We start from the raw sequence: 25,535 nt of genomic DNA on the forward strand, positions 1-25,535 counted from the left end.
CATGAGGGGATAGTCCCCGCGTGCACCGCTCTGCCAAGAGAGCGATGCCCCTGCTTCATGAGGGGATAGTCCCGGCATGCACCGCTCTGCCTGGAGAGCAGGGCCCCCGCTTCATGAGGGGATAGTCCTGGCATGCACCGCTCTGCCTGGAGAGCGATGCCCCTGCTTCATGAGGGGATAGTCCCGGCATGCACCGCTCTGCCTGGAGAGCAGGGCCCCCGCTTCGTGAGGGGATAGTCCCAGCATGCATTGCTCTGCGTGGAGAGCAGGCGAGGTGCCCCCGACTTTAGGAGAGGATAGTTCCCAGCATGCACTGCTGTGCCTGGAGCACAGAGGAGGTGCTCCCCACTTTATGAGGCAGTAGCACCCAACATGCACCTATCTGCCTTAAACCCCAGGAGAGGTGCACACAGTATCAACTAAGAGCAGCTCCTGGCAGGCTCTGCTCCAGCTCAAGCCAAGCAAGGGGTGGTCTGGCTCACAAGAGGAAGGGGACAACATCATTCTCTAATTGCCCGGTTCTGTTAATTTCCTCTGAAGCATCTATTGGAAAACAGTATACTGGGCTAAATGGACCATTGGGCTGACCAAGTATGGCTGTTCTTATGGCCTGAATCTCAGAAATGCCAGCTGTCCAGCTTGAGCCAGGCAGGAGAGGCAGCCCGGCTCTTGATAGGCCCTACTCTTCAGCTTGAGCTAGGCAGGAGGTACAGCCTATGTACTCCTGAGGGAATTCTGCGCCACTGCCCATGCACAGAATTTATGTTCCCTGCAGATTTATTTGCTTCCCCGCAGATAAATGACTTTCTGATGAGGAAGCAAAGGGAAGCCACAAGAGCAGTCATGCAACCCTCCCTAGCAGTATATTTTGGGTGCCCAGGGCAGCCGGCAGAGAGGCAAATCACTGTGGGGCAGGAGGCAGAACTGAGGAAGACCTGGCTGGTGGCTCCTGCCCTGTGCCGGGCTCAGCTGCTAGTCCAGGCTGGGCTTGGGAGGATGGGACCCTCTCTTCCTTGGCACAGCATCCAGGGCTGTGTCAAACCACCCCCATATTTCTTCCCCAGCTGTAGGAAACTCTGCAAACTCTTCCCCCTTTTCCCCCCCCGCTTCTTGCACCCATCGCTCCTCAGCTGTAGGGGGAAGGATCCCTGTACAGGGAGCTGCTCCCCTATCCGCCCAACCCCCGTGCATCCAGACCCCCTCATACCCAGACCTTCCTGCCGAGCCTCACCCCCTGCACTCAGAACCCCCCGGATGAGCCCCACTCCCCCTGGACCACCCTGACGAGCCACCCGCATCCAGATCCCCATCCCCACCAAGCCACAGCCAGTTGCACCTGGATTCCCACCCCACTGAGTCCCATTCCCCTGCATCTGGATGCCCCCCACAACCAGACCCCCCTGCCGAGCTCTATTCTCCCCATTTCCCTCCTGCTGAGCCCCAACCACCTTCACCTGGAGCCCCCTGCAGAGTCCCATTACCATTGCACCCAGAACCCTCCAACAAGCCCCTGTGCATCCCTCCACACCTGGATTGCCCACTGAGCCACCTGCACCCAGATTGCCCCACACAGAACCCTCTCAACCCATACCTGGATCCCTGCACATTAAGCCAAACCACACTTGGATCCTGCCTTGCTGAGCCTATCTAGTGCACCTGGCATGGAGCGGCAGGGCTCTGGGGTGTTTCTGGGGCAGGCCCCGTCCTTGCTCTATGTCAGGGTTGGGTGCAGCCTCACTGCTGAATCTGTGTCTGGGGGAAGTGGGAGAAGAGCTGCACAGTGATCTCCCACCTCTGTGCAGCTAGTGTCCTGTGCTCCTCAATGCCATGCTGGAGCCTCCGCATTTATTTGACAAATACAATTTGCAGAATTTTGCAGAATTCTAAAATATTGTTTGGAGAATTTTAATTTTTTTGGCGTGGAATTTTTAATTTTTGGCACAGAATGACCGCAGGAGTAAGCCTATGTTGACAACAGTTCCCAACATGTAATATTTTATCTCCATCAAAGCCCTCTTACAGAGAGACTGCCTAGGTGAGACAAGAGCTGTCATTGTGCAGCATGGCCTGGCTGTTTGGATCAAGATAGAACCTAGCATGCTTAAAGTGAGGGGGAACAGGTGGATGTCAGGAAGTTGGGAAGGGGTGAGTTTGCAATAGTTAAGCTAGGATACAATGCCCTAGATGAGAGAGTTAGTAATGTATACAGAGAGAATAAGCAGAGGTGAGCTTTTGGTATAGCTGTGATGTGTGTGGTTAGAGAGAAGGCAGTTCTGGATAATACCCAAGTTTTGAGTGACCAAGAGGATGATGGTATTGTCAGCCATGACAAAGGAGGACAGAGCTGGCATGGGAATCAATGACCATGTAAGTCTCTGGCCTGTGTTATATGGGAAGTCAGACTAGATGATCACATTGGTCCCTTCTGGCTTTGGAATCGATGAGAGTGGAGAATTAATGCTGTTTGACAAGGAAGATGGCAGAAGCAAAGAAGGGTAGAATGATGTTGTAGTGAAGGAAGTCTGAGTGGTCATGAGACTTTCTTCAGAGACTTTCGGAGCATGGGAATAAAACCAGAGAAAGCAGATATTAGGGGTATCCAAAGGTTGGTGAGATGGAATGAATCAGGATGGTGGAGAGTACAGAAGGAATGGAGACAATGAACATCTTCATGAAAGGTTTCAGAGTAGCAGCCGTGTTAGTCTGTATCCGCAAAAAGAACAGGAATACTTGTGGCACCTTAGAGACTAACAAATTTATTTGAGCATAAGCTTTCGTGAGCTATAGCTCACTTCATCAGATGCATGCAGAGGAAAATACAGTAGGGAGATTTTATATACACAGAGAACATGAAACAATGAGTGTTACCATACACACTGTAACAAGAGTGATCAGGTAAGGTGAGCTATTACCAGCAGGAGATCGGGGGACGGGCAGGTAAACCTTTTGTAGTGATAATCAAGATGGGCCATTTCCAGCATTTCATTTCATTTCCATGAAAGAGAGGGAAGAAAGGGCAGGAAGTGGGTATAAGGTTGAAAGTGTTTGAAAAGTTGTGGATGATGGTGGGTCAGAGGTCCCAGAACGACTAGGTGCGGGAAAGGGGGCAGGTGAATGATGATGCAGGAGACTTGGACTAGATTGGAGGAGTTCGTTTATTTAAACATTACACCTTAAATTGTGAAGTACACTCTTGAAAAGTCTGCATTTCAGGATGGACACCCTTCCAGTCCTGTGAAGGAAAGGCATTCTGGCCCAGAGTAACAGATTTCTGTCAGAAAAGAGCTGGTGGATTTGTTCCTCCCTTATACCTCTCTACCTCTCTGGCAAATGTACTTTTTTTATCAAAATCCAGTGCGGTATAATTGCAGTCCCTGCCTTAATATGTATTTATGTGAACCTAGATGCATGTTGAAACAAAAGGCCAGCACTTTCTCAGATTCAGAACTGAGAGCCCATTACACTGTCTATTGCACACTCCTCAGATAAAGATTTTAGCTTGCTACCACCCCGCACTTCGTTAGTACTGGTAAAGTGCCTTATTCTCTGAGTTGTCCAGTACGCCCAAGGGAGCTGTTTATAATTTGCATTTTAGAAGTGCTTCGTGAAATACTGTGAATTGCTGTGTTTGCAGAAAGGTCAATTCAGAAAAATAGATGGGAACCGTTAGGAGCTGCATTTGAAATAGTGTTGCTGCTCAGGGCCATGCTGTGTGGATCCAGGTGCTGCATATTGACACACATCTTTCCATTCTTAATGTGGCTTGAGGTTGTGAGAAGCTGGAGTGAGAAATCTGTTGCTTTAACCTGTATTCTCAAACAATTTCAATTGTATTCATAGCGCATGATAAACCTGTCTGAGTTGACGCCTTACATCTTGTGTTCCATCTGCAAAGGTTATTTTATAGATGCCACGACCATTACAGAGTGTCTTCATACATGTAAGTATCCGTGTTAGCCTTTTTAAGAATTTTAGTTTCAAATTTAGAGAGAGATCAGCTACCAAAACATGATGAGTGAGATTTTCATAGCCTCACGCTGGGAATTGCCTGTCTAAAATGGTGGTATTTGCTGCTTATTCCTTACCGTGCGCTGAGGGCTCTTGAGTATTTCTGGGAGATCAACAGAAAGTTTTTGACTGTAGCAGGCTCAGAAATGCCTGTTCAAGATTCCTGTATTTTCTGTCAGGATGGGCCAAAAGCTGTGGTTTATTTAAATAGGTCTGGTAGCGTGGCTGAGGAGCGCCCTTTATAATGTTCCAAACAGCCTTTCCTCAACCAAACATGCTACTAGAGAGATTCAACTTGTCTCACTAGGGAACAGAGACATCCTTCCCCCAGCCAACTTCTGTTGCTGACAGAGGTCCATAAAAGCAGAGAAATCAATTTCTAATATAATAGGCCAAAACTGTTAGTAATTCACCACTAACTTGTAGCAGCCAGTGAGGTTGTTTGCTTGTTTTGAAATACAAGGGAAAGCTGTACAATGCTTTGAAAAGAAGAATGGGTTAGGTCAGTGTCTCCTCTAATTTTTCCCACGCATGTGTGGAATGAATTTTGTTATGTGCACCAGTATGGAGGTAATGTGTGACACATCACCTCCATACTGGTGCACATAACAAAATTCATGTGATGGGGGTGGGGCCGAGGGGTTTGGAGTGTGGGAGGGGGGCTCAGAACTGGGGCAGAGTGTTGGGGTGCGGTGGGAGGAGGGGGGGAGGTCTCCAGCTAGGGTTGCAGGCTCTGGGATGAGGGGTGCAAGCTTGCCAGAGGCTACAGCATGGAGAGAGGACTCCTACCAGCTCTCTCTCCCCACAGCAGCACCTGGGTTTGGGGGCAGGGAAGAGGTTGGGACCAGGGAAGGAGCGCCTCTCCGCTGGCTGTGGCAAGTCTGGGGCAGGTACATGTTGGGGCCGGGGGAGGGGTGCCTCTCCCCCAGCCATGGCAGGTCCGTGTTGGGAGACAGGCGCCTCTCCCAGCTGCGACAGGTCCGTGCTGGGGGACAGGCCCCTCTCCCTGCCGCAGCTCTGAGCCCCAGCGTGGAGCTTAATAGGCAGCTGTGCGGCCATGCAGCTTAGAAGGAATTTAGGGTTAGGGTTAAAAATTCACACTAAACTGATGCTAAGTTTAAATTCACTCTAATGTTAATGTTGCCAACATGTGAAATGTTTACATAAAAATTAAATTGACTTAATTAATTTTGCTTAATTTATTTTCATATACTTGCTGTTGTCTGAGCACTGTCTCAAGCTAATTACTCCTCCTGTATTATCTTCAGTAAACATTTGCTACAATATAATGGGCTTTTCTATTTTTTTCTGTACAGTCTGTAAAAGCTGCATAGTAAGACATTTTTACTACAGTAACAGATGCCCAAAATGCAACATTGTTGTACATCAGACACAACCTCTTTATAATATCAGGTAATAAGAGTATCTCAATTATTGATGTTATTTTAGTTTATTGTTTTAAAGTTAAAGAAACACAGGTTTAAAACATTTATATTTACCTGTAATATTTAGATTTTTGTGTGTGTTTAGAGCAGAGGTCTCAAACACGCGGCTCGCAAGGTTATTTTCTGCAGCCCACCAGCTCCACGCGGCTCCCTCACACCCCCCCCCCCAGCATTTACCTAGAGCAGCTCCAGCCTGGCGCGCACCAGGGACAGGGCAGGCTCCCTCCCTGCCTGCTCTGTCCTGCCCCTGCGCCGCTCCAGGAAGTGGCCGGGACCTGGGGGAGTGGGGGCACAGGGGTCTGTGTGTTGCCCTGGCCGCTCCTCCAGGTACCTCTCCCGAAGCTCCCATTGGCCGGGGTTCCCAACTTAATCTTCCATTTGGTTTTGTATAACTTTAACAAAACCTATATTGCGAGCCTAAGGTACTTGACAATAGCTTTGAATATATACTGCAGATTTCTTCTTCCTTCTCTGAAGATGCATTTTCAGCTCAAGTGGTTTATTTTCCTGAAGTGCTATAGCCAGGAGCTGAACACAGACAGGGAGAGTTCGGTGCTTTGTCATTTTCTTGTTGGTGTGTACTGTGTTCAGCAATATATTTAGCTCCTCTACAAAAATGTTATGATTAATCTAAGTGTTTTTATATTACACCCAAAAGATGTCCATGTTATTGTGCGAATGTGTCCTGCCTAACTAAAGATCATTCCCCTTCTTTTTTTTCTTCTTGTTAGGTTGGATCGTCAGTTACAAGACATAGTGTATAAATTAGTTGTCAATCTGGAGGACAGTAAGTCTATTTTCACTCCATTACCATCCTGGTGTCGTAATAAATAGGAAGGACTTGAACTGACAAGCTGGTAGCCACTTTAATTCAGGTTTCAGAGTAGCAGCCGTGTTAGTTTGTATTAGCAAAAAGAAAAGGAGGACTTGTGGCACCTTAGAGACTAACAAATTTATTTGAGCGTAAGCTTTTGTGAGCTACAGCTCACTTCATCGTATTTCTGCATTTCAGCTCCTTAAAATGGTCAAACTTAAATGTTTTTCTTAAAAGCTAGTTTTGCATTGTCCATAAATCCTACTAGCCACACAGATTGGTGATTGTCAGGCTGCTAAGATGCTATTACACACAGTCCATGAACACAATGAAACTTCTGTCCTCTGACATGATGTGGGTCACCCACTGTAGTCACTATGATGGTATCAATAATGACTAGGAGGGTGGTGAAGCACTGGAATGGGTTACCTAGGGAGATGGTGGAATCTCCATCTATAGAGTTTTTTAAGGCCCGGCTTGACAAAGCCCTAGCTGGGATGATTTAGTTGGTGTTGGTCCTGCTTTGAGCAGGGGGTTGGACTAGATGACCTCCTGAGGTCTCTTCCAACCCTGATATCTATGATTCTATGACTCCATAGTTAAGCTTGTATTGAGATTTGTAAAATCTGTGTGTACCAGTTTTAAGTAATTGCATTTAATTTCCAGGCCTTCCACACAAAACTTTGCACACTAACTCTCCAGGGGACAATTGAATGTTCCATAATATCTTTTTCCTCACAGGTTTATTAACATTGGCAGAGGACAAATTTTAAAATGCCCCCTCTTTGAAATTTGGACTGCACCGTAAGTGGTGTGTGGATTTTGTGTTTGTTTTTGCTTTGCTCCCTATATCTAAAGAACCACAGTTGCCACAAACTCCAGACATCATGCACACACCTGCATATTTTTAAATATAACAAACTAATTCCCCTAATTCATCATAATCTCATTTAGTTCCACCTTGAGTAGCTCCTGAAACAGCCTGGTTCTGTAAATTACTTCAATTTTCTAATGCTGTGAAGCCTCCTTTCCTGACTTACCAGATCTGCTCCATGCCCCCTCCCCACTATCCTTGATACTATAGAGCCAGGGAGCAGTTTGGGCAGCAGGGAGCATGGGGAATGAGCTGGGGTGTGAGTAAGGAGAGTGGCTGAGGTTCCTAAGTGCACAAAGCATCACTGAAGTGGGAAGTACTTCAGGTGCTGTTTAGTCATATAAAAACAGGTGTCATGATTGTGGAGTAGCTGTACCAGTGACCTCCTGTGTGGTATACTCTTTAAGTTTCAGGGCTCTCACTGTCACCTCTCTCTGGTTAGGGACTAACATCCTTCTCACCAGGTATTTAGGCTGTCAACCCACATTGCACTTTATTGTGTTTATCCCAGCAGGTCTGACTAGGAGTCCAGACCCTGGTCTTTGCCTTCTCTCCAAGGTCAAGGACCAGTGTGTACTCGAGTTACCAGTAGCCAAACAGCTCTCTTAAAACAGAATGCATTTATTTATGGACAAAAGCATACTGAGAAAACATACGATAAGGTCTAAACACATACTAAATGTACCAGAAGTTGCTACTCTCCCCCCTGTGGGAGTCTGGTAGGTCAGAGTTCCAACCCTTTAACAGGATTGGGTCCCTCTTTGGACAAAAGGTCATGTTCATTTGTTGAATCGAAAGAAAGGCCCCTCAGTCAGTTCAAGCTGCCCTTTCTCTGCATCCCTTGAAGCTGGTCTGAACCAGTATATCTAACACATGCACTCTGGTGTGGTATTTCTCTGGGGCTCTTTACAGTCCCAAAGATGGCAGTCATCACCCCCTGCTGTTCTTAGTTTCTGGAGGAGTTGCAGTAACTTTCTCCATGGAGTAGAATACAGTCCCTAGCCCACAATGTTACACAGAACCTTCGTAATGTTGATACAGTAATCTCCAAAGATACTACATGTGGTTGCAATATCTGTCACACTGAGGGATTATCTACTCTACAAAATTAAATCAACTGGAGTTAAGTCGATGTACAGCCACCACAGTAATTAAAGCAGCGGTTCATGTCCACACTTGTGCCTTCTGTCAGGAGTGCATGTCCAGCAACTGAAGTGGGGCTTTGTGGAATACTGACAGCTGGAGCCTCGCAGCCCTGGGGCTGACAGCTTCAGCTATAAGCACGGGGATCACAGCTGGTCTCCCCAGCTGCTAGGCAGGTGCCAGGCTCACAGCTGGGCCCCCCTCCGCCCAACAGCTGAGCTTCCGGGTGCCGGATTCACAGCTCTGAGTCTGCCTCCCACCTCCTTGCTGACAGCCCCAGCTGTGAGCCTGCAGTAGGCTCAACTTCACAGCTGGGAGCCTACCAGGAGTGAAATTGACATTCTTGTCAGTTTCACAGCTGCTATTATTTCACATTTTGGCTCCAATTGTCAGCCCACAGGGAGCTCAGAGCTGGAGCTCCCTGCTGCTACCCTGGGGCTGTCAGCCCCATGTGGGGCTCGCAGCTGGAGCCCCCAAGGCTGACAGCTGGAGCCTGAGAGGAAATGTGAAATAATAGCAGCTGTGAAACTGACAAGAATGTCAATTTCACTCCTGGTAGGCTTCCTACAGTGAAATTGCACCCCCTGCAGCTCACAGCTGGAGCTGTCAGTCCTGTTGCGGGAGGGGAAGAGCGTCTGGTGTGAGCCCTGCTGCTACCTCCTGGTGAGGGATATGGGATGGGGGGAGAGCGCTTGAGCTTGAGTGGCAGTCCCCACCACCAAATCCCTCACCAGGAAGTGGCAGCAAGGCTCTGGGCTGTCAGTGCCATTATGGGAAAGGCTCACAGCTGTGAGCCTGTTCCCTGGGCTGTCAGCACTGGGCGGGGCAGGCAAGGCTCCAGCTGTCTGCCCCCTTGGGGCCGACAGCCAGCAGCTAATGTAAATAATGCAGTGTCTACACAGACACTGCACTGACCTAACTACATCGACATAAGCTCTATGCCTCTTGTGAAGGTGGAGTTATTATGTCAGTGTAGCGGACCACTTAAACAGCATTGTAGTGTAGACACTGACATAGTTAGGTCGATGTAAGCTGTCTTATGTCAACCTAACTCTGTAGTGTAGACCAAGCTTAACCCCCTTCTCACCTCATACCACCTGCCCAGCTTTGTTTTCCCCCATTCAACTGAATGCTGTTGTGAGGAATTGGATGTGTGTATTTTGGTTGGTTATAGCTGAAGAGTCTGTGAGTGTATTTGGTTGTTACGATGTTTGGGGGTGGTAAGGAATGTGTGGATATGAATGGCGGATTAGTTGGTGATTTATAGAGTCCTGCGTGGATATCAATGTATATCCGCAGATGTAAATCAGTATCTGCGGAGCTCCAGGGCTTTACTGGGAACCACAGCAGCGAAAGGAGCAACACGTGGGGCTGCCGCTCCCAGCAGCCATCGCTCGCGCGAGCAGCTCCTCCAGCATAGTTGTACTGCTTGCAGTCCAGCCCTGCCCCTGCCCTGGACAGGAGATGCAGACCACTGCATGGAAGGGACTCTTCTCTCGGAGCATGCGAGCTGCTTGAAAACATAAGCACAACCAGGGGCAACTGTTGGCGAGCTTGATGCCTGCCCCAGTGGGCAGGGCTGGGGGCATGGCTGCGAGTGGTACAGCCATGCCGGAGGAGCTGTTGGTGCAGGGTGCTGGCTCCTGGGAGCAGCGGCCTGTCATGCTGCTCATTTTGCCACTGCGGTTCCCGGTACAGCCCTGCAGTTCCACAGATATAAATTTGTATCCATGCAGGGCTCTCGTGATTTATTGGCTGTTCGGTGAATGCCTTGATAAGGAATTCAGTTGAGCAATCTTAGCTAAACGCCAAGAAAGGTGATGATGTGGTGATAATATAATAATTTTCAAGCATAGTCTGATTAAATGCATATGACCATTTGCCATCTGGGTTATCTCCCTGGAATGCTTTGTACCCCTGTATGCATCATGGATGATCATCTACATCAGCTTGAAGCACCATTAAAACATGAGCTCCTTTTGTATATCTACAATAACAAAAGTCCACAAACTTTTCAAAGCTGTTGGAGCAAAGTAACTGTTTCTCAGGTCTGATTAAGCTAAGGAATAGTATACAGCATTTGGTACAAAAACAATATATTCTGTGGCAATTTTCCAAGTCCTGGTTATATTCGTTAATAGACTATACAGTACTAAATTGTTGTGCATAATCTAATATAATTTGTCTCTAATATGAAACACTAAGGGGGCTGCTGTCTTACAGATGCCTGGGAAGCCCCTATTAATGCTAATTGGAATTGTTCCAGTAAATTCCTTAAGCAGCTATTGGAAACTAGACAGCCAGGTATTGTATTTGCCATAGGTAACAAAGCCCAGTTTACAATGTATTTTGTATTTTTTCAGGAGAGAAAAAGCAGATGCATGATTTCTATAAAGAAAGAGGTCTAGAAGTACCCAAACCTGGTGAGTTTATTATTACTTTACTTTGGGGGAATAAGTACAGTATTACAACAAGATAAAATTTTAAATATTTCCTAACAGTAGTCTTTCTTTTTGAAATAGTGGTTCACTGTTGGAAGAAATGCCACAATGATCTGAACTCTGTTTCAAGTTATTGAGATTTATTTTGAATTGTTTTGGTTTTGTGCATGCATGTAAAAGATATGTCATGACCATTTAGATATTTAATAAAAACTAGGGATGGTCTTACAGTGTGAAAATGCAACAAATAAATTCCAGTACTACATAGTTCAGAAATGCACAGTATTTTATCTGTGACATACTAATTGCTACTCACTGGAATAATCTTCAGTCATTTATCAGTCAAGTCCTTTTAGCTTTCTCTGTTTGTTTCTCTGTACATAAAATGAAGATTATAGTGCTTCTCTACCTTTCTAGGGTATTATGAAGCTCAATGAACTTATCAGAGACCCATCTAATGAAAAGAGAGTAAAAAGTGCAAAGAATCTTTTCTGATACTTTATTGATCTTGCGAAGATTTTAAAACAGATGTATAAAACACCTAGATGATCATGATATGGTAGGATCTATCCAATACAGCTTATTCAAAAGAAAATTGTCCCTCACTAATGTATTGGAATTCTTTGACTATTTCAATAAAATAGTATGCGTAAGAACTGGTAGGCATAATTTATTTGGATTTGCAAAAGGCCTTTGACAAAGTGTCCCTCACGAGGGAAAGAAAGAAAGAAAATAATTAGTCATGATATGAGACACAAAGTGCTGTTCTGTCTCGGACACTGGTTAAGAGAAAGAAAGCACGGGAGAAATAAATAGTCGATTTTCATAATGGCAATATGAATAACAAGGATATCCAAGAGTTGTTATAGTAAATACTAAAGAGCTTTGAAAGAGAGAGAAATCCTCTGTTCTGAGGCATAAGCCAACCTCCAGCTACCAGGGTTTAGGAGGAAACTTTTTTGTGGGCATGATATTCTATAATTGCCCACTACAAGGTTTCTTCCTTTAAGTAGCTGGTTCTGGCCATTGTTGGAGATAGGATATTGGACAAGACAGATCATTGGTCTGATCCACTAAGGTAATTCCTATGAGAATAAACATAACTGAAAACATCTGAACAAACAGACATTATCTTCTGTGCTTCAGGATTTCCCAGTCAATGCCACCTCTGTGTGTTTTCCAGGTTTTATACTCTTTGAGGTAGGGGCTGTCTTCATTTGTTGTGTGCTGTGCAGCAACAAGCACATTGTTGGCACTCAACAAATAATCTAAATTGTTGTTGGATTTCAGCCTGTCCCATTGCACAATGCATATTTTATCTAGAACCAGGAAAGATGTATGTGTGGTGTGCATTTTTGTCTCATTAAGTGTAATTAAGGTAAGAAATAAGTTAAATGGTAAGATAATTAAATTATTAGATAAGATATTTAAAGATACCGTTAGAAGTTGAAAGATACTTGTGTAAATGACTTTCATGGCCCATTGTGACATAAACCACTGTTCAGAAAGACGGTATGCTGTATGGTAGGAAAATACCATTATTGGCACTCATACTAAACATGTATTTGAATTAATGAAAGTCATAGTTGAGCTGTGTGGTTATTTATGCCGCATTGTTTGACTTGTATATCACATACAGTGAACTTCAGCAGCTGATACATTTTTTCATCACTTTGATTTCTTTAGCTGTCCCACAGCCAGTCCCTGTGAGCAGAGGAAGACCTCGGAAAGTCTTGGGATCAGTGTTTCGAATCCCACCAGAACTTGACGTCTCACTGCTTTTGGAGTTCATTGGGTGAGTCAAACAAAGACTTGCAGCAGGTGTAAAACTGTAAGAAAGTGTGTGTGAAATGTGAGCACCACACTTAGATTTTGGAATAACTGTAATGGGAGGGTTTTTTTAAAAGTATCTGTCTGGTGGTAACGGGGTCCTTGGGGTGCAACCTGGACTGTGGGACTGCTGAACCCTCCGTTCCGCCAGCCTGGGTTCTTCTTGCACTTTGATGCAGATGTCAAGCTACAAACCTCTGATAGGCACTACACTTACACAGCCATACACATGCAGGGACACAGCCAACTGTGTTACATGAATGATCTCCCAGCCAGTCATGAACTATCAGTATAGAGGCTCCAGCTGGTTCTCCCCAGCCTTGTACATCTGAACTCATAGAATCATAGACTGTATCGTCTTACACAGGTCTGAAGCCTGACCAGTGTAAGTTCATTACTTAGTTCTTCACTTCTTCATAGGACAGTGGATATGCACCAGCCTTTGTTACCTAAGCTGAGATTTCCTAAGCACTTTAGACAAACTCACTGGTAAGGCTAAAACATAAAAATAAGTTTATTAACTACAGAAAAATGGATTTTAAGTGATTATAGATGGTAGGCAGAAAGGTCAGAGATAGTTACCTTCAGAAAATTAAAAGTAAACACGCATTCTAAATCCTAAACTTTTAGTCTAAGCAAGAGTTGAATCGAACAGCTTTTCTCACCCTGACAGATGTTACAATCAGGTTACAGTTCCTCAGTGTACAGACTGGGCACCCTTCCAGCCTGGGACCAAACTCCCTCAATTCAAAGTCTTTTGTCCTCCAGACATTCTTCCCGGTGTTGAGTTGGGGGGAGGGGAGAGAGGCCAATTGATGTTTCACGGTCTCTCTTTTTATACTTTCTTCCAACTTGCTAGAAAGAGAGGCTGGTACTTGGATCTGGGTGGGGAGGCTGGGAATATATGGGCAAGATGATTGGGACTGGATGTCAGGGATGGGATGCTACGAATGGGAGCTTGAGAGGAGAACAGGTGGGGACTGGGAGCCAGTTGGCAGGCAGGGGGTAGAATACTGTGATCTAATGACTAGATGGGGGAGAATAGTACTGATTGGGCATGAAGACTGGGACTAAGGACCAGGTGAAGGGAGGAGACAGATCTGACAAGAAGCTGGGAGTGAAGGGAGATAACTGGGACTGGTTGGCCAAAGAGACTGGGATAGATAACCAGGGACAGAGGACACCGGGACAAGGAGCCAGGAAGGCAGGGGGATGCTACTAAAATTGGATTAGGAGACCAAGGAGCCACTGGGAGCCAGTGGTTGGGGAGGGAGAACCAGGTCACACAAGGAGCCAAGAGGGAAGAACAGGGACTGGCTGGGCAAGGACAGTGGGACTGTCTGAGGGGAGGGGAAGTGACTGGGACTCGGACAGCAAGCCCAGAAGGAGGATTGACTGAGGAAGGAGATTGGAACTGAGATGAGAAACCTAAAGAGTGAAGATTGGGTCAAGGAGCCAGATGTGGGAAAGAGACAGCACTGAGGTAGGGACAGGTCAGAGGGAACAAGACGGAAGGGGTAAAGCTTGTGGGGGGGAATGGGCAGAAGTGTTTGTGCCCACTTGACACTCCCTTCCAGAGTCTGGAATGGAACCAAAGATTCCTGAGTTTCCCCACTGAATCATAGAAGATTAGGGTTGGAAGAGACCTCAAGAGGTGATCTAGTCCAACCCGCTGCTCAAAGCAGGACCAACCTCAACTACATCATCCCAGCCAGGGCTTTGTCAAGCCGGGCCTTAAAAACCTCTAAAGGATGGAGATTCCACCACCTCCCTAGGTAACCCATTCCAGTGCTTCTCCATCCTCCTAGTGAAATAATTTTTCCTAATATCCAAACCTAGACCTCCCCTGCTGCAACTTGAGACCATTGCTCCTTGTTCTGTCATTTGCCACCACTGAGAACAGCCTAGCTCCATCTTCTTTGGAACCCCCCTTCAGGTAGTTGAAGGCTGCTTCAAATGCCCCCGCACTTTTCTTTTTTGTAGACTAAATAAGACCAGTTCCCTCAGCCTCTCCTCATAAACCATGTGCCCCAGCCCCCTAATCATTTTCGTTGCTCTCTGCTGGACTCTCTCCAATTTATCCCACATCCTTTCTATAGTGGATGGCCCAAAACTGGACACAATACTCTAGATGTGGCCTCACGAGTGCCGAATAGAGGGGAGTTATCACTTCCCTCGATCTGCTGGCAACGCTCCTACTAAGGCAGCCTAATATGCTGTTAGCCTTCTTGGCAACAAGGGCACACTTTTGACTCATATCCAGCTTCTCATCCACTGTAATCCCCAGGTCCTTTCTGCAGAACTGCTGCTTAGCCAGTCAGTCCCCAGCTTGTAGCAGTGCATGGGATTCTTCCATCTGAAGTGCAGGACTCTGGACTTCTCCTCATTGAACCTCATCAGATTTCTTTTGGCCCAATCCTCCAATTTGTCTAGGTCACTCTGGACCCTATTCCTACCCTCCAGTATATCTACCTGTCCCCTCAGCTTAGTGTCATCCGCAAACTTGCTGAGGGTTCAATGCAATCCATCCCATCATCCAGATCATTAATGAAGATGTTGAACAAAACCGGGCCAGGACTGACCCCTGCTGCACTCCGCTTGATACCAGTTGTCAACTAGATATCGGGCCGTTGATCACTACCCGTTTAGCCCAACAATCTGGCCAGCTTTCTATCCACCTTATAGTCCACTCATCCAATCCATACCCTTGTGTTTCCTCCCGGTATCCCACTTACCTCAGGGCTTAGGTCTCCATCCCCAGCGAACCTAGTTTAAAGTCCTCCTCACTAAGTTAGCAAGCCTGCCAGTGAAATGCTCTTCCCTCTCTTCGTTAGGTGGATCCCATCTCTTCCTAGCAATCCTCCTTCCTGGAACAACATCCCATGGTCGAAGAATCCAAAGCCCTCTTCTGACACCACCTGTGTAACCATGCATTTACCGCCACAATTGGATCGTCCCTACCTGGGCCTTTTCCTTCAACAGGGAGGATGGAGGAGAACATGACTTGTGCCTCAAACTCCTTTATCCTTCTTCCCAGAGCCACGTAGACTGCAGTGACCCGTTCAAGGTCATTCTTGGCAGTATCATTGGTGCCCACGTGGAGAAGTATGAAGGGGTAGCGGTCCGAGGGCTTGATCAGTCTCAGCAGACACTCCGTCACATCCTGAATTCTATCTCCAGGCAAGCAACACACTTCTTGAGTTTCCCAGTCTGGGCAGCAGATAGATGACTCCATCCCCCTTAGAGCATGACTCCGTCCCCAAGCACCACCACCACCACCTCTCTCTTGCTGTCAGCAAATATCCAGCAAAACCACTATCCTCGCCTTCCCAAACTGCTGACTAGACAAAGCCATCAGCTCACAAGGCTGCCTAGGCTCATCCCAAATCTCCTGACCAGGCACATTGCCACTCCCCACAGACAAACTGCTGCTCTTCTCACTACTCTGAGCTTCTTCCAGCAAATTACAGTTACCCTTTTCAGCTTCATTTTTACAAGCTGTACTAGCCAACAACTATCCAGCAAACTGTCCCATCCTCCTCTAGTGCTGGCCCATGTAGAGAATGACAATTTACTACTGCTGTCTGGTACTCCATTAGCTCAAGTGGCTGAGGATTGTGCAGTCATTCCAAAGGTTCCAACCCTGCTGATGAACCATGTGAGTGTCAGTATGATGGGATTTCTTTTATTTAATTTTAAGTCTAGGAAATTGCACTCACAAAACTACAATAAAAGGTTTCAGAGTAACAGCCGTGTTAGTCTGTCTTTGCAAAAAGAAAAGGAGTACTTGTGGCACCTTAGAGACTAACCAATTTATTTGAGCATGAGCTTTCGTGAAAGCTCATGCTCAAATAAATTGGTTAGTCTCTAAGGTGCCACAAGTGCTCCTTTTCTTTCTACAATAAAAGGACATTATTACAGTTGCAAAGTCAAGCACTGAAAAGTTAGGAAATGCCAGAAATGCCTGTGTAATCTTAATTTGCCCCCTCCCACACACCCCGTTCCCCTGCATTTTGCATTTAATTATGTAATCACATAATATTTCCACAGGACCCCTGCATCATTACACACACAGGGTGGACCATGCTCTAGGAATGAATTAAGGGTATGTAGTGAATTAAGCACACCTATAGGACCCCTGCCTCATTTGTTGCAGAAGTTGAAAGGTATGTGCTGAATGAGACGAGATTTCAGGAAGAGACAGGATGGCATCCTGGCTAAGGCAGTTGAATACTGGCCTGGTAAATTGGATTCTATCCCTGTCTCTGACAAAGACTTTCTCTGTGAGTCTGCACAAGTCACTTAAAAACAGTTCACAGGTGGTCACTAATTATTTGTTCCTTTTTTCTGGATCCCTGACTCAAGACCCAGGAGTCTGATTTTCGGAAGTGCTGAGCAGTCACAATGTATTTTGAACATCTGAAGTGCTATAGTATGCAATCAAGTCTTGGGTGTCTCAAATTGGGCGCCCAAAATTTGTGGGTACATTTGATCTTAATCTCTGTGCCTCAGTTCCCCATCTGTAAAATGGGGATAATGACTCTTCATCTCACAGGAGCATTCTGAAAATAAATTAATGTTTGTGAAGCACTTGGATCCCATAGTGATGAGCACCATAGAAAAGTCCATGAGGAAATTATAAATTCTGTGTGCAGAGCAAGGTCTGAATATTTTGTAGTAAATAAAGGTTGGAGCCACATTGTCTATTCAAAAAGATCAAGGAGCACTTGTGGCCCCTTAGATTCTGGCCTCTCCTAGCTTTTAAGTGATTGACTTTGCAAACTTAATAATGTTCCTTTAACTCATATTTTAATGTGCTTCTCTACCATAATCAGTGTGATATAACAATATACGTTCCACTAGCACAGTCCATGCAGGTTCCCATTGACTTCAGGCCCATTCCATTGCAAGATTGGGACCTAAGCTTGATAGAAAACATTGCTGTATTACACCACAAGGTGGCAGAGACAACCTGCACAGAGCGTAAAGTGACAAATGGGTACATTTACATTCTTTGCAGCTCAGCTAGTACGTTGACAAATCTTCACCTTTCTGGATATATAAATACGTAATTGGTAAGTTGCAACTTCTTAAAAACTGAAATATTGTTTTAGCATAAAATGTCCTTTAAAGGCAACACATCAATGCTACAATTTTTTTGAAGGAAAGATATGCTTTTGAGAACATTAGTAATGGTTAATGACTATATAGACAGCTTCTTGACACTGTCCTTAACTATAAAATAATTTGCAGTTTGGGTTGATTTGAGAAAAGTAAATCTATTTAAATTAGCCCTTGTTTAAGATTATGCCATTAGTTTTTTCTTTGATTCTCAGCAGATGCATTTTTCTTTTATCAGTACAAAAGGACTTTTGTCAGGCAATTTAGATCCCAAATCTAGGGGGGGGGGGGGTGTGTGGCTTGATTGAATTTGTTTTTCTGCTGGTTTGATTTTGAAGCTTCCCTTTAAGTGTTTGCAACTCAAACATTACAGTTTTATGCAAAAGTTCAGTATACAATGTGAAACTGACTAGTTTGGTTTCATTGACTATACTGAGTGAAGTACAAAAATTAAGTAAATAGCAAGTAAGTAAAAGTAAAAAGAGTGAAGACCTAAACTAAAAGAGCCACAACAAAAACATTCTTTTGGGTGCAGTAATCTAAGGAGCCAGTAAGAAAAGTAACAGCAGTAACAAGGGGCTTTTATTTTTTAGGTGACTGTCATTTTTTTTTAACCTTTGCTCTTAGGCAGATGTTTAAGAATTGCAGATGTTGTAAAAAATGCTCTGCTTTCCTCTTCAAAACTTAAAATCAGAAATAACTTGCCCAGGAAATGGAGGGCGAGATTATGAAGTCTCAGCGACTAAAGAAAACTTTAAAAGGGTTGGGTCAACCAGCCAGAGTTTTTTTACATTAAAAATTTGCTCCCAAATTACTTGTATCATGTGCTCATGAAATGGTTAAATATTTTCTGCAGCACTGGAAATGGATCAGAGAGAGCCACTCCTGGAACGGAAATGCTTATTGCTATCTTTTTTTTATTTCCCCTTCTGATAACATTATTCTTCAGTCCCTTTTAAAATCTTTCTGACCATACTCTCCTGTCCAATCTCAGACACACATACAGATAATGAATAAAATGAGGCATTCTGAAAGATAAAATTCTAGCCTGCATGATTCTGTCCCTACACCTAGGAAAAGGCAGCTAATCTTTTAAAATACATTTCAGTAGCTGATTGTAATGCTGGTTTTATGCAACTCTCTATCTCGTGGTAGGCACATACTGGAGATGGTGATATCTAAATATAGCAATCTAAAGCTTCACGCTAACACTTGGTCCATGTAGGCATTGCAAAGACATTTTTCTCTGTTACGTGTATGTGGTCTGTAGCAATTATAGTCAATAAACATTAAATGGGCAGTGCTTGATTCTGCTTCTTCCAATACAAACTAAGTGCTGCATTATTTCTCACACACATCGTTAGTTGACACACAAATAATGAGACCTGAAGAAGTGGGCATTGTTCATGCTGAAAGCCATCCTTTTTAGAGACTTTGTAGTAGGTAAAACTCTGATAGCTTGTTTTTCCTGTGTTGAACTGTTAGCTGGAATTCTTCTCTGCCTCACCCTCACCACCTTAAAATGTACAGTATTGTGCTGTTTTTCAGGCATAGTCTCTGGACCAGATGACCAACTGGTGTGTTAACCAGTGTATCTCCATTGAAGCCAGTGTAGCTCTTGATTTACACTAGCTGCAAATTTGGCTCTCTATTTCTTTTTGTTGGGGGAGAAGGGGTTGGCCAATTCCTTTTTGCTTTCATCTGAAGCATTTGGTATTCTCCTTCTTTCCTAGATAGTGTCTGCACTAATCAACATATATGTACTACTCCTGGGGAATTCTGCGCCACTGCGCATGTGCAGAATTAATGTCTCCTGCAGATTTTTTTCTCTGCAGAATATAGATTCTTCTGGAGAGGAGCAGTAGCTACACCTTTTGCCCACCAGGGGCTGCTGTGGCACCAGAGGAGAGGGCAGCCAACCAGCAGCGAAGGCTGCATTTCTCACAGTGGGGCTAGATGAGGAGGCACAGGACGGACAGAGAGGGGCATACGGGGCTTCGGGGGGGGGGTCGCAAATTGGGGTTCAGAAGGGCTAGTGGGGGGACAGACTGGGGCATGAGTCAGGAGCTAGTGGGGTAACTCCATTGAGCCAGGGGCTGAATGGGTTGGGGGGGTTGCAGGGCCACATGGGGACAGGGGCGGATGTGCCTGACTGAATGGGAGAGACTAGGGTTCTGCCAGGGTCTGCATGGGGGAGGTTCCCCAACTCTCTAACAATCCCTCCCCCACCAAAAACAACTGTTCCATACTTCTCCCGCCCACACCTAGGTTCACTGCCAGGCTCCTTTACAGCAATTACTTCCCTCTCCCTCAGCTCCTCTGTTACCCTTGACTCCCTCAAGCCTTTGCAATGCTTTTGAGGGATGCAGGAAATGTTTCTGTATTGTAGTTTAAATGAATTATTACTCAAAGTTCTGTATTAATATATTTGTCAAAAAAAAATCCTGAATTTTTTTTTTGTCTATATTGTTACAGACATACTTGCTGACAGGTATTTTGAAATAAATTATCATAATAAATGAAACTGGCATGGTTATATTGTGTTATTTTGACAAATAAAATATGCAGAATTTTAAAATATTGTGCACAGAATTTTTAATATTTTGGCACTGCATTTTTTATTTTTTGGCGCAGAATTCCCCTAGGAGGAATGTACTCTGAAAGGTCTATGTTTAGCCCCAAGGATCTCTACAATGGTGTGAGATGCTCTGTCAGTATTATTGAGCACTGTCTATTAGCAGCTTAGATACCAGTAATAAGCACAGTATAAATACCTAGACAGCAATGTTTGTAACCTTTGGAAGACATTTTTATTTTTCTAGTTATCCATGCTATATTTTGTTCCAGATCACTCCTAAGAAAGTTAATGTTATATCTGATAGTTTACACTATATATGAGATTTGAGTGTGTTATTCTGGCTTATTTGTTTTGTTTTTCACTTCAGAGTGGCAGATTTAAATACGAAAAAGACATAAAGGGTTTATTTTACAGGAATGCAATAGAGGAGAAAAAGGAACAACTATATAAATGCAATCTATTTGTATTTCATTTATTATTATGAATTCAATTAAAAGGAAATACCTTGGGGTTTTGGTTTATTTTTTTAAGGGTATTTAATGCACCAAAACTGTGTGGTATGATAGTGGCTTATTGATTATAGTAACTTGAGGTTGCTAATAACCATGTCGCTTAGAGATATTATTGATTATGTTAACTTTTCTCTTGTCTTTCAGAGCTAATGAAGGCGCAGGGAATTTTAAGGTGTGGATGTGACTTGAATTTATTTTCCTATACATTTCACTTAGGAAATTTGTCTAACTTTAATCTAATTTAATTTAGCTCATCCGGGTTTGCTTTGCACTAGAAGTACACCTGGACACACAATCTGGAGTTTACCCAGTGGAGTATAAAGTGATATTGAGCTACATTGTACTTTAAAATCCATCATAATGCATAATGTCACAGGGTGTGTCAAGAAGAGAGACTACAAAGGCAGGAAAATAATATTTTAGTGTGGGAGAATGGAACATAATAAAACTGACTAGTCTCGCTTGTTGCTTCAGGCTCTGTCTCTGGGGGATGAGTGCCCTTATTGTACGTTTATTTGGAATTCTGCCCAAGGGAATAGTCGTGCCCAAAGTGTTGCAGTTTGTTTTGTTTTGTTTTTGTTTTTAAATCTCTGATTTGTTCTGGAAGATGTAGTTTATAATGTGTGTTTCTGTACTCATCAACCAAGAGGTAGTAGTCTTGAGTTCTAATGTATAACCGCAGGAGGAAGATGGAAGGCACAAAGAAATACTTGTGCCTATTTGCTAGGCAGCTAAATAGACTTCCCTGGTCAGTTGCTAGTTCACTCTCACCTTGATCTCTCTGTTAAAGACATTCATCTCTTCTCTGAATAGTGGTTACTGAACTGGAAAATAAATACAGCTCCGTGGTATTGTAATGTAGAGTCAACTAAAACTTGTTCCTACTGTGCCAAATCAGTGTTGTCTCACAGTGTGAAACTGCCCATCTCTTGCTGCCTTCTCCATAATTTGACAGGCTGTAATTAAGGATGTGCAAAGTGTATCATTTCAGTATGTGAATAAATACCTTGGAAACAGGCTCTATTCAAGCCAAGCAATAGATAGAACTTTAAATTATGTAGTCACATATTACATTTTATCTTTTATGACAGCAGGATATTAGGAATAAAAAGCTATGGAACAGCACAGAGTAGCAGATTGTAAAAGAGAAACTAAACATGGGTACGTTTAGCATGGAGATATGCAACCTTAATATTTAAGAATGGGAGCAAACAGCATTTTACTAACATATTACATATAATTTGTCTTAATTCTTTCCCATCCTTTCTCCTTTGCCTCATCTTTATTTTTAGCTGGGTTGATACCTGTCCAGACTGCAGGCACAAATCTGAAAAGGTGCAACTCGGGTGCAACTACTCACCTTTGTTATGATTTATTAATCATTATTGTAGAGCTTAATAGCCAACTGAGAACAGGGCCCCACTGTACTGGGCACTCTACCAACACTGAAATGAGATTGTCCCTGTCCCAAAGGGCTTAGCTGAGCCTACAACTGAATTGTGAATGTAGATTTTGTGAATGAGAAAGTAATCTGCAGAGGGGAGGCTGCCTTCCTGAAAATATCTCCAGCCAAGTTGCTTTCTCTACATTGTTCTCTGCCCCTCCGGTGTTTTTTCTCCTGCATTGTTTCTTTGTTTCTGCCCCTTACCCCTGTTTCACCCTCATTCTCTTTGCCTTGGATTGATCCCATTTTCCCATCAATTCTTTGCTCAGCTTTCTGGATTTGAAGAGGTATACATGGTTTCACGGTAGATGTAACGTTAGCTTACAAATTGAGTTTAAAGCAATTCAGCCATTTTACTGGCACAGGAAAAAATCTCCAGTACTGAAAAATGTCCATATCAGATGCATATTTGTTCCCAGTAATAAAAACATTTGTAAGGGGCAATAAAAAGTCTAAAACATTAGAGGGAAATAAAAAACATTTACTGAGGCTGATGTGTATGCACAGTGACCGCCTTCCACAAGGAGTTTTCCTTCATTTTCATACTATGTTTCTAAGCTATGCAGATGGCACCTCTTAGTTCATATAATGGCTTCAGAGGAAGCTGCTCAGATGTAGGCACTGAATACAGATTAACACCCACTAGAGTTAAATGCATTTTATATTATTAATACATATCAACAACATACATTACTTAGGTATTCAGAGATTATGCAAACCTCAACTACGTCTGTCACCTCCTGATGTGTAGTTTCAGAGCCACATGGTATGTCAGTGTCATGATTTTTCCCTTGGGGGACAGTAGAGTTTGTATTTCTTTAGTGCTGAAATTGGTGGGTGGGGGGAGAATTAGGAGTCAAATCAAATTTGACCTAAAGGTTAGGCTTCATAAAACAGTATCTTACAACACCTGAATGCAATTGAAATGTTTCCATAAGATGATGGTTGTTTTTTTAAATTCCAGTAGAAAGTCTAGTTACAAATATTCTCCTGCAGTGTTTGCAACCCAACCATTGTACTGGCCCATGAGAACTTGTCTGAGCTGAGAGAAACTGCAAAAATAAATTGCATAGACAGAAATAGGTTTTGGTTTTTAAAACACTTTCTATTTTAATAATCTAAGACAGGGTTTGTGACATAGGTAAGGAAATTGATTTTTTTTGTAAGCTGATCCAACCCCTTTTTAAGCCATAAATACAGGCTTCCAGTAACAGCCTGACTGAAACTCAGCTTTAACTCAGAAGTCTTGTACAAACATTGAGTTCCAGGTTCTGCCAGCTTTTATTCACCATGTACTGTATTCCACGAGTAGTCCCATTGGTTCCAATTGGACTGTTAACAGACTGATACTAACATGGATGAAGGTGGCAGAACTGGGCCCTGAATGATCTCAAAGAATCACCTTTAACTCCCTTGAATGCCTTTACTGGCTGTTTTTCTACATCACTTTCCACTTCCTTGCTATGTCATTAATAAGCCCCCATTTACTTCTCTGCTTTCATTTCCTCCTCTTTTTTTCCTCCTTATGCTCTTATTTCTCTCCCCACACTACCTCCTTTCTCACTCTTGGCTTCATGCTTTTCTGCTTCTTCCAGCCAAGCTAAATCTCCAAGTTCAAATCCCTCGTTCAGACCCGTTTCTTGTGAAACCTCTCTACCTGGATTCCCTATCAGCATTGTCCCCTTATCTCCTTCCTTCTGCATAATTCTCCTGTGTATCTGAATTAGATTGTGAGATCCACTGGGCAGGGGACTTTTTTTTTTAATGTGCTTTGTGTGTTCTATAAACAATGCTCTGATTCGTGCTGTACACAAAGCTACAGTAGGGTCAGCAAAGTAGTTCTGACTCTGTTTCTGACTTCTGTGCATTGTTGTTTGAACATGATAGCTATATTATTATAGGTGGAATAAATATTTGTGTCTGTGACTTAAATCAGAGTAGTTTGGCCTTTCGTGTTCATTGTACTCTTTGTATTTGCAATATGGCTTGGCTAGTAAATCACAGCCGTCCATAATTTAATGTAAAAAATCCAATTAATTGGGACAAAGGGAACTCCATCTATCACGTTGAGTGCTGCAGCCTGTTCTGTCTTTGTGCCTCTTCTTTGTATCCACCCAAATCATCAGGCAGCTGTTTAGCATTTTATCTGTGAAAAAAATCCTTTTAAAAAAATATCTTCAAGAATGGCATAATAAACGTCATGTTACAGTCCTCACCATGGAAATACTTGGAAATGACAGTAAAAGCGTCCCATCCAGTCTAGACACATTGAGTTGAAAATGATTCTGGGATTCGGATAGTGCTAATCTAGCCCCAGCAGAACTGAAACGTCACTTACAAGAGGCTAAAAAAAAAAAGAAAATTACGCTGTGCGAGCTGGGAAATACCAGAGGGTTTTATTTTCTTAGTGTAGCTCTGAAGTGTGGCCTGAGCTCATAGGCCTGACCCCCATTTTATAAAACTTCTGTCTGTGCCTGTGGCAGGCAACTCCTTTGCTCACAGATGAAAAGAGGTATTTACCATACTGCATTAGAGCAATTTAATGTCTGTGCTGTAGTAAATTATGTACAGCATCTGTGCTGCCTGGTAGTTAAAATTGGCACGCAAACTTGGAACTCCGTCCTGCTCTTGTTGACGTCAGTGCAGGTTTTTGCCATAGATTTAGATAGATTCCCAGGGTCCAATCCTGCTCCTGTTTATTATTTTGTATATAGTGCCTTTCATCCCAAAGTGATCTAGAAACAGGACAGAGAGGAACTCAGTCAGAGGTTAGGGGTTTGTTAATGGAGTGGATGGGTGAGGTTCTGTGGCCTGCGATGTGCAGGAGGTCAGACTACGTGATCATGACTGTCTCTTCTGGCCTTAAGGTCTGAGTCTAATTCAGCTATCTTCAGCTGTAGTGTGTGGGCCCTTTGAGCAGGGGTTAGGCTTGGGCTGGAGGAATCCTCTGTAGAGAACCATGGGTGGGAGCACTCAGCATTTTTAAGTTGCTTACCGTCTGCTCTTTCTGCAGCCATTGGAAAAGAAGTTTGTGCGAGTTTCAGGAGAAGCAACCATCGGACACGTGGAAAAATTCCTGCGAAGAAAAATGGATCTTGACCCAGCTTGTCAGGTAGGTTACAAGAGAGGCATTCAGCCCACCTTAGGGTCAAGACTTTTTTTCTTAATATTTCAAGTGAGTGATGTATTCCATGGCTGCTGGTTCACCCTGATCATTGCAGTACGTGTCCAGCAAACAAGGCTGGCACGTAGGGTATGTCTACACTGCATCTGGAAGTGAGCCTCCCAGCCTGGGTCGACATTCTTTTGTTAGCAGGGCTCTCGC

The 25,535-nt window shown here is 43.9% G+C and overlaps 1 protein-coding gene across 1 annotated transcript in view; it reads left to right on the forward strand.

The window, feature by feature from the left end:
- Window positions 1-25,535, forward strand: part of PCGF6 (polycomb group ring finger 6) — a 47,482-nt gene that overhangs the window by 2,075 nt on the left and 19,872 nt on the right. The window contains exons 2-8 of the mRNA XM_075131094.1: window positions 3,841-3,940; window positions 5,325-5,421; window positions 6,185-6,240; window positions 10,648-10,707; window positions 12,412-12,520; window positions 20,911-20,938; window positions 25,224-25,322. Coding sequence (XP_074987195.1) covers window positions 3,841-3,940; window positions 5,325-5,421; window positions 6,185-6,240; window positions 10,648-10,707; window positions 12,412-12,520; window positions 20,911-20,938; window positions 25,224-25,322 — 549 coding nt within the window. The remainder of the gene's footprint in view (window positions 1-3,840; window positions 3,941-5,324; window positions 5,422-6,184; window positions 6,241-10,647; window positions 10,708-12,411; window positions 12,521-20,910; window positions 20,939-25,223; window positions 25,323-25,535) is intronic.

Source organism: Caretta caretta, chromosome 7 (assembly GCF_965140235.1).
Source record: "Caretta caretta isolate rCarCar2 chromosome 7, rCarCar1.hap1, whole genome shotgun sequence".
In the NCBI taxonomy this organism is placed as follows: Eukaryota; Metazoa; Chordata; order Testudines; family Cheloniidae; genus Caretta; species Caretta caretta.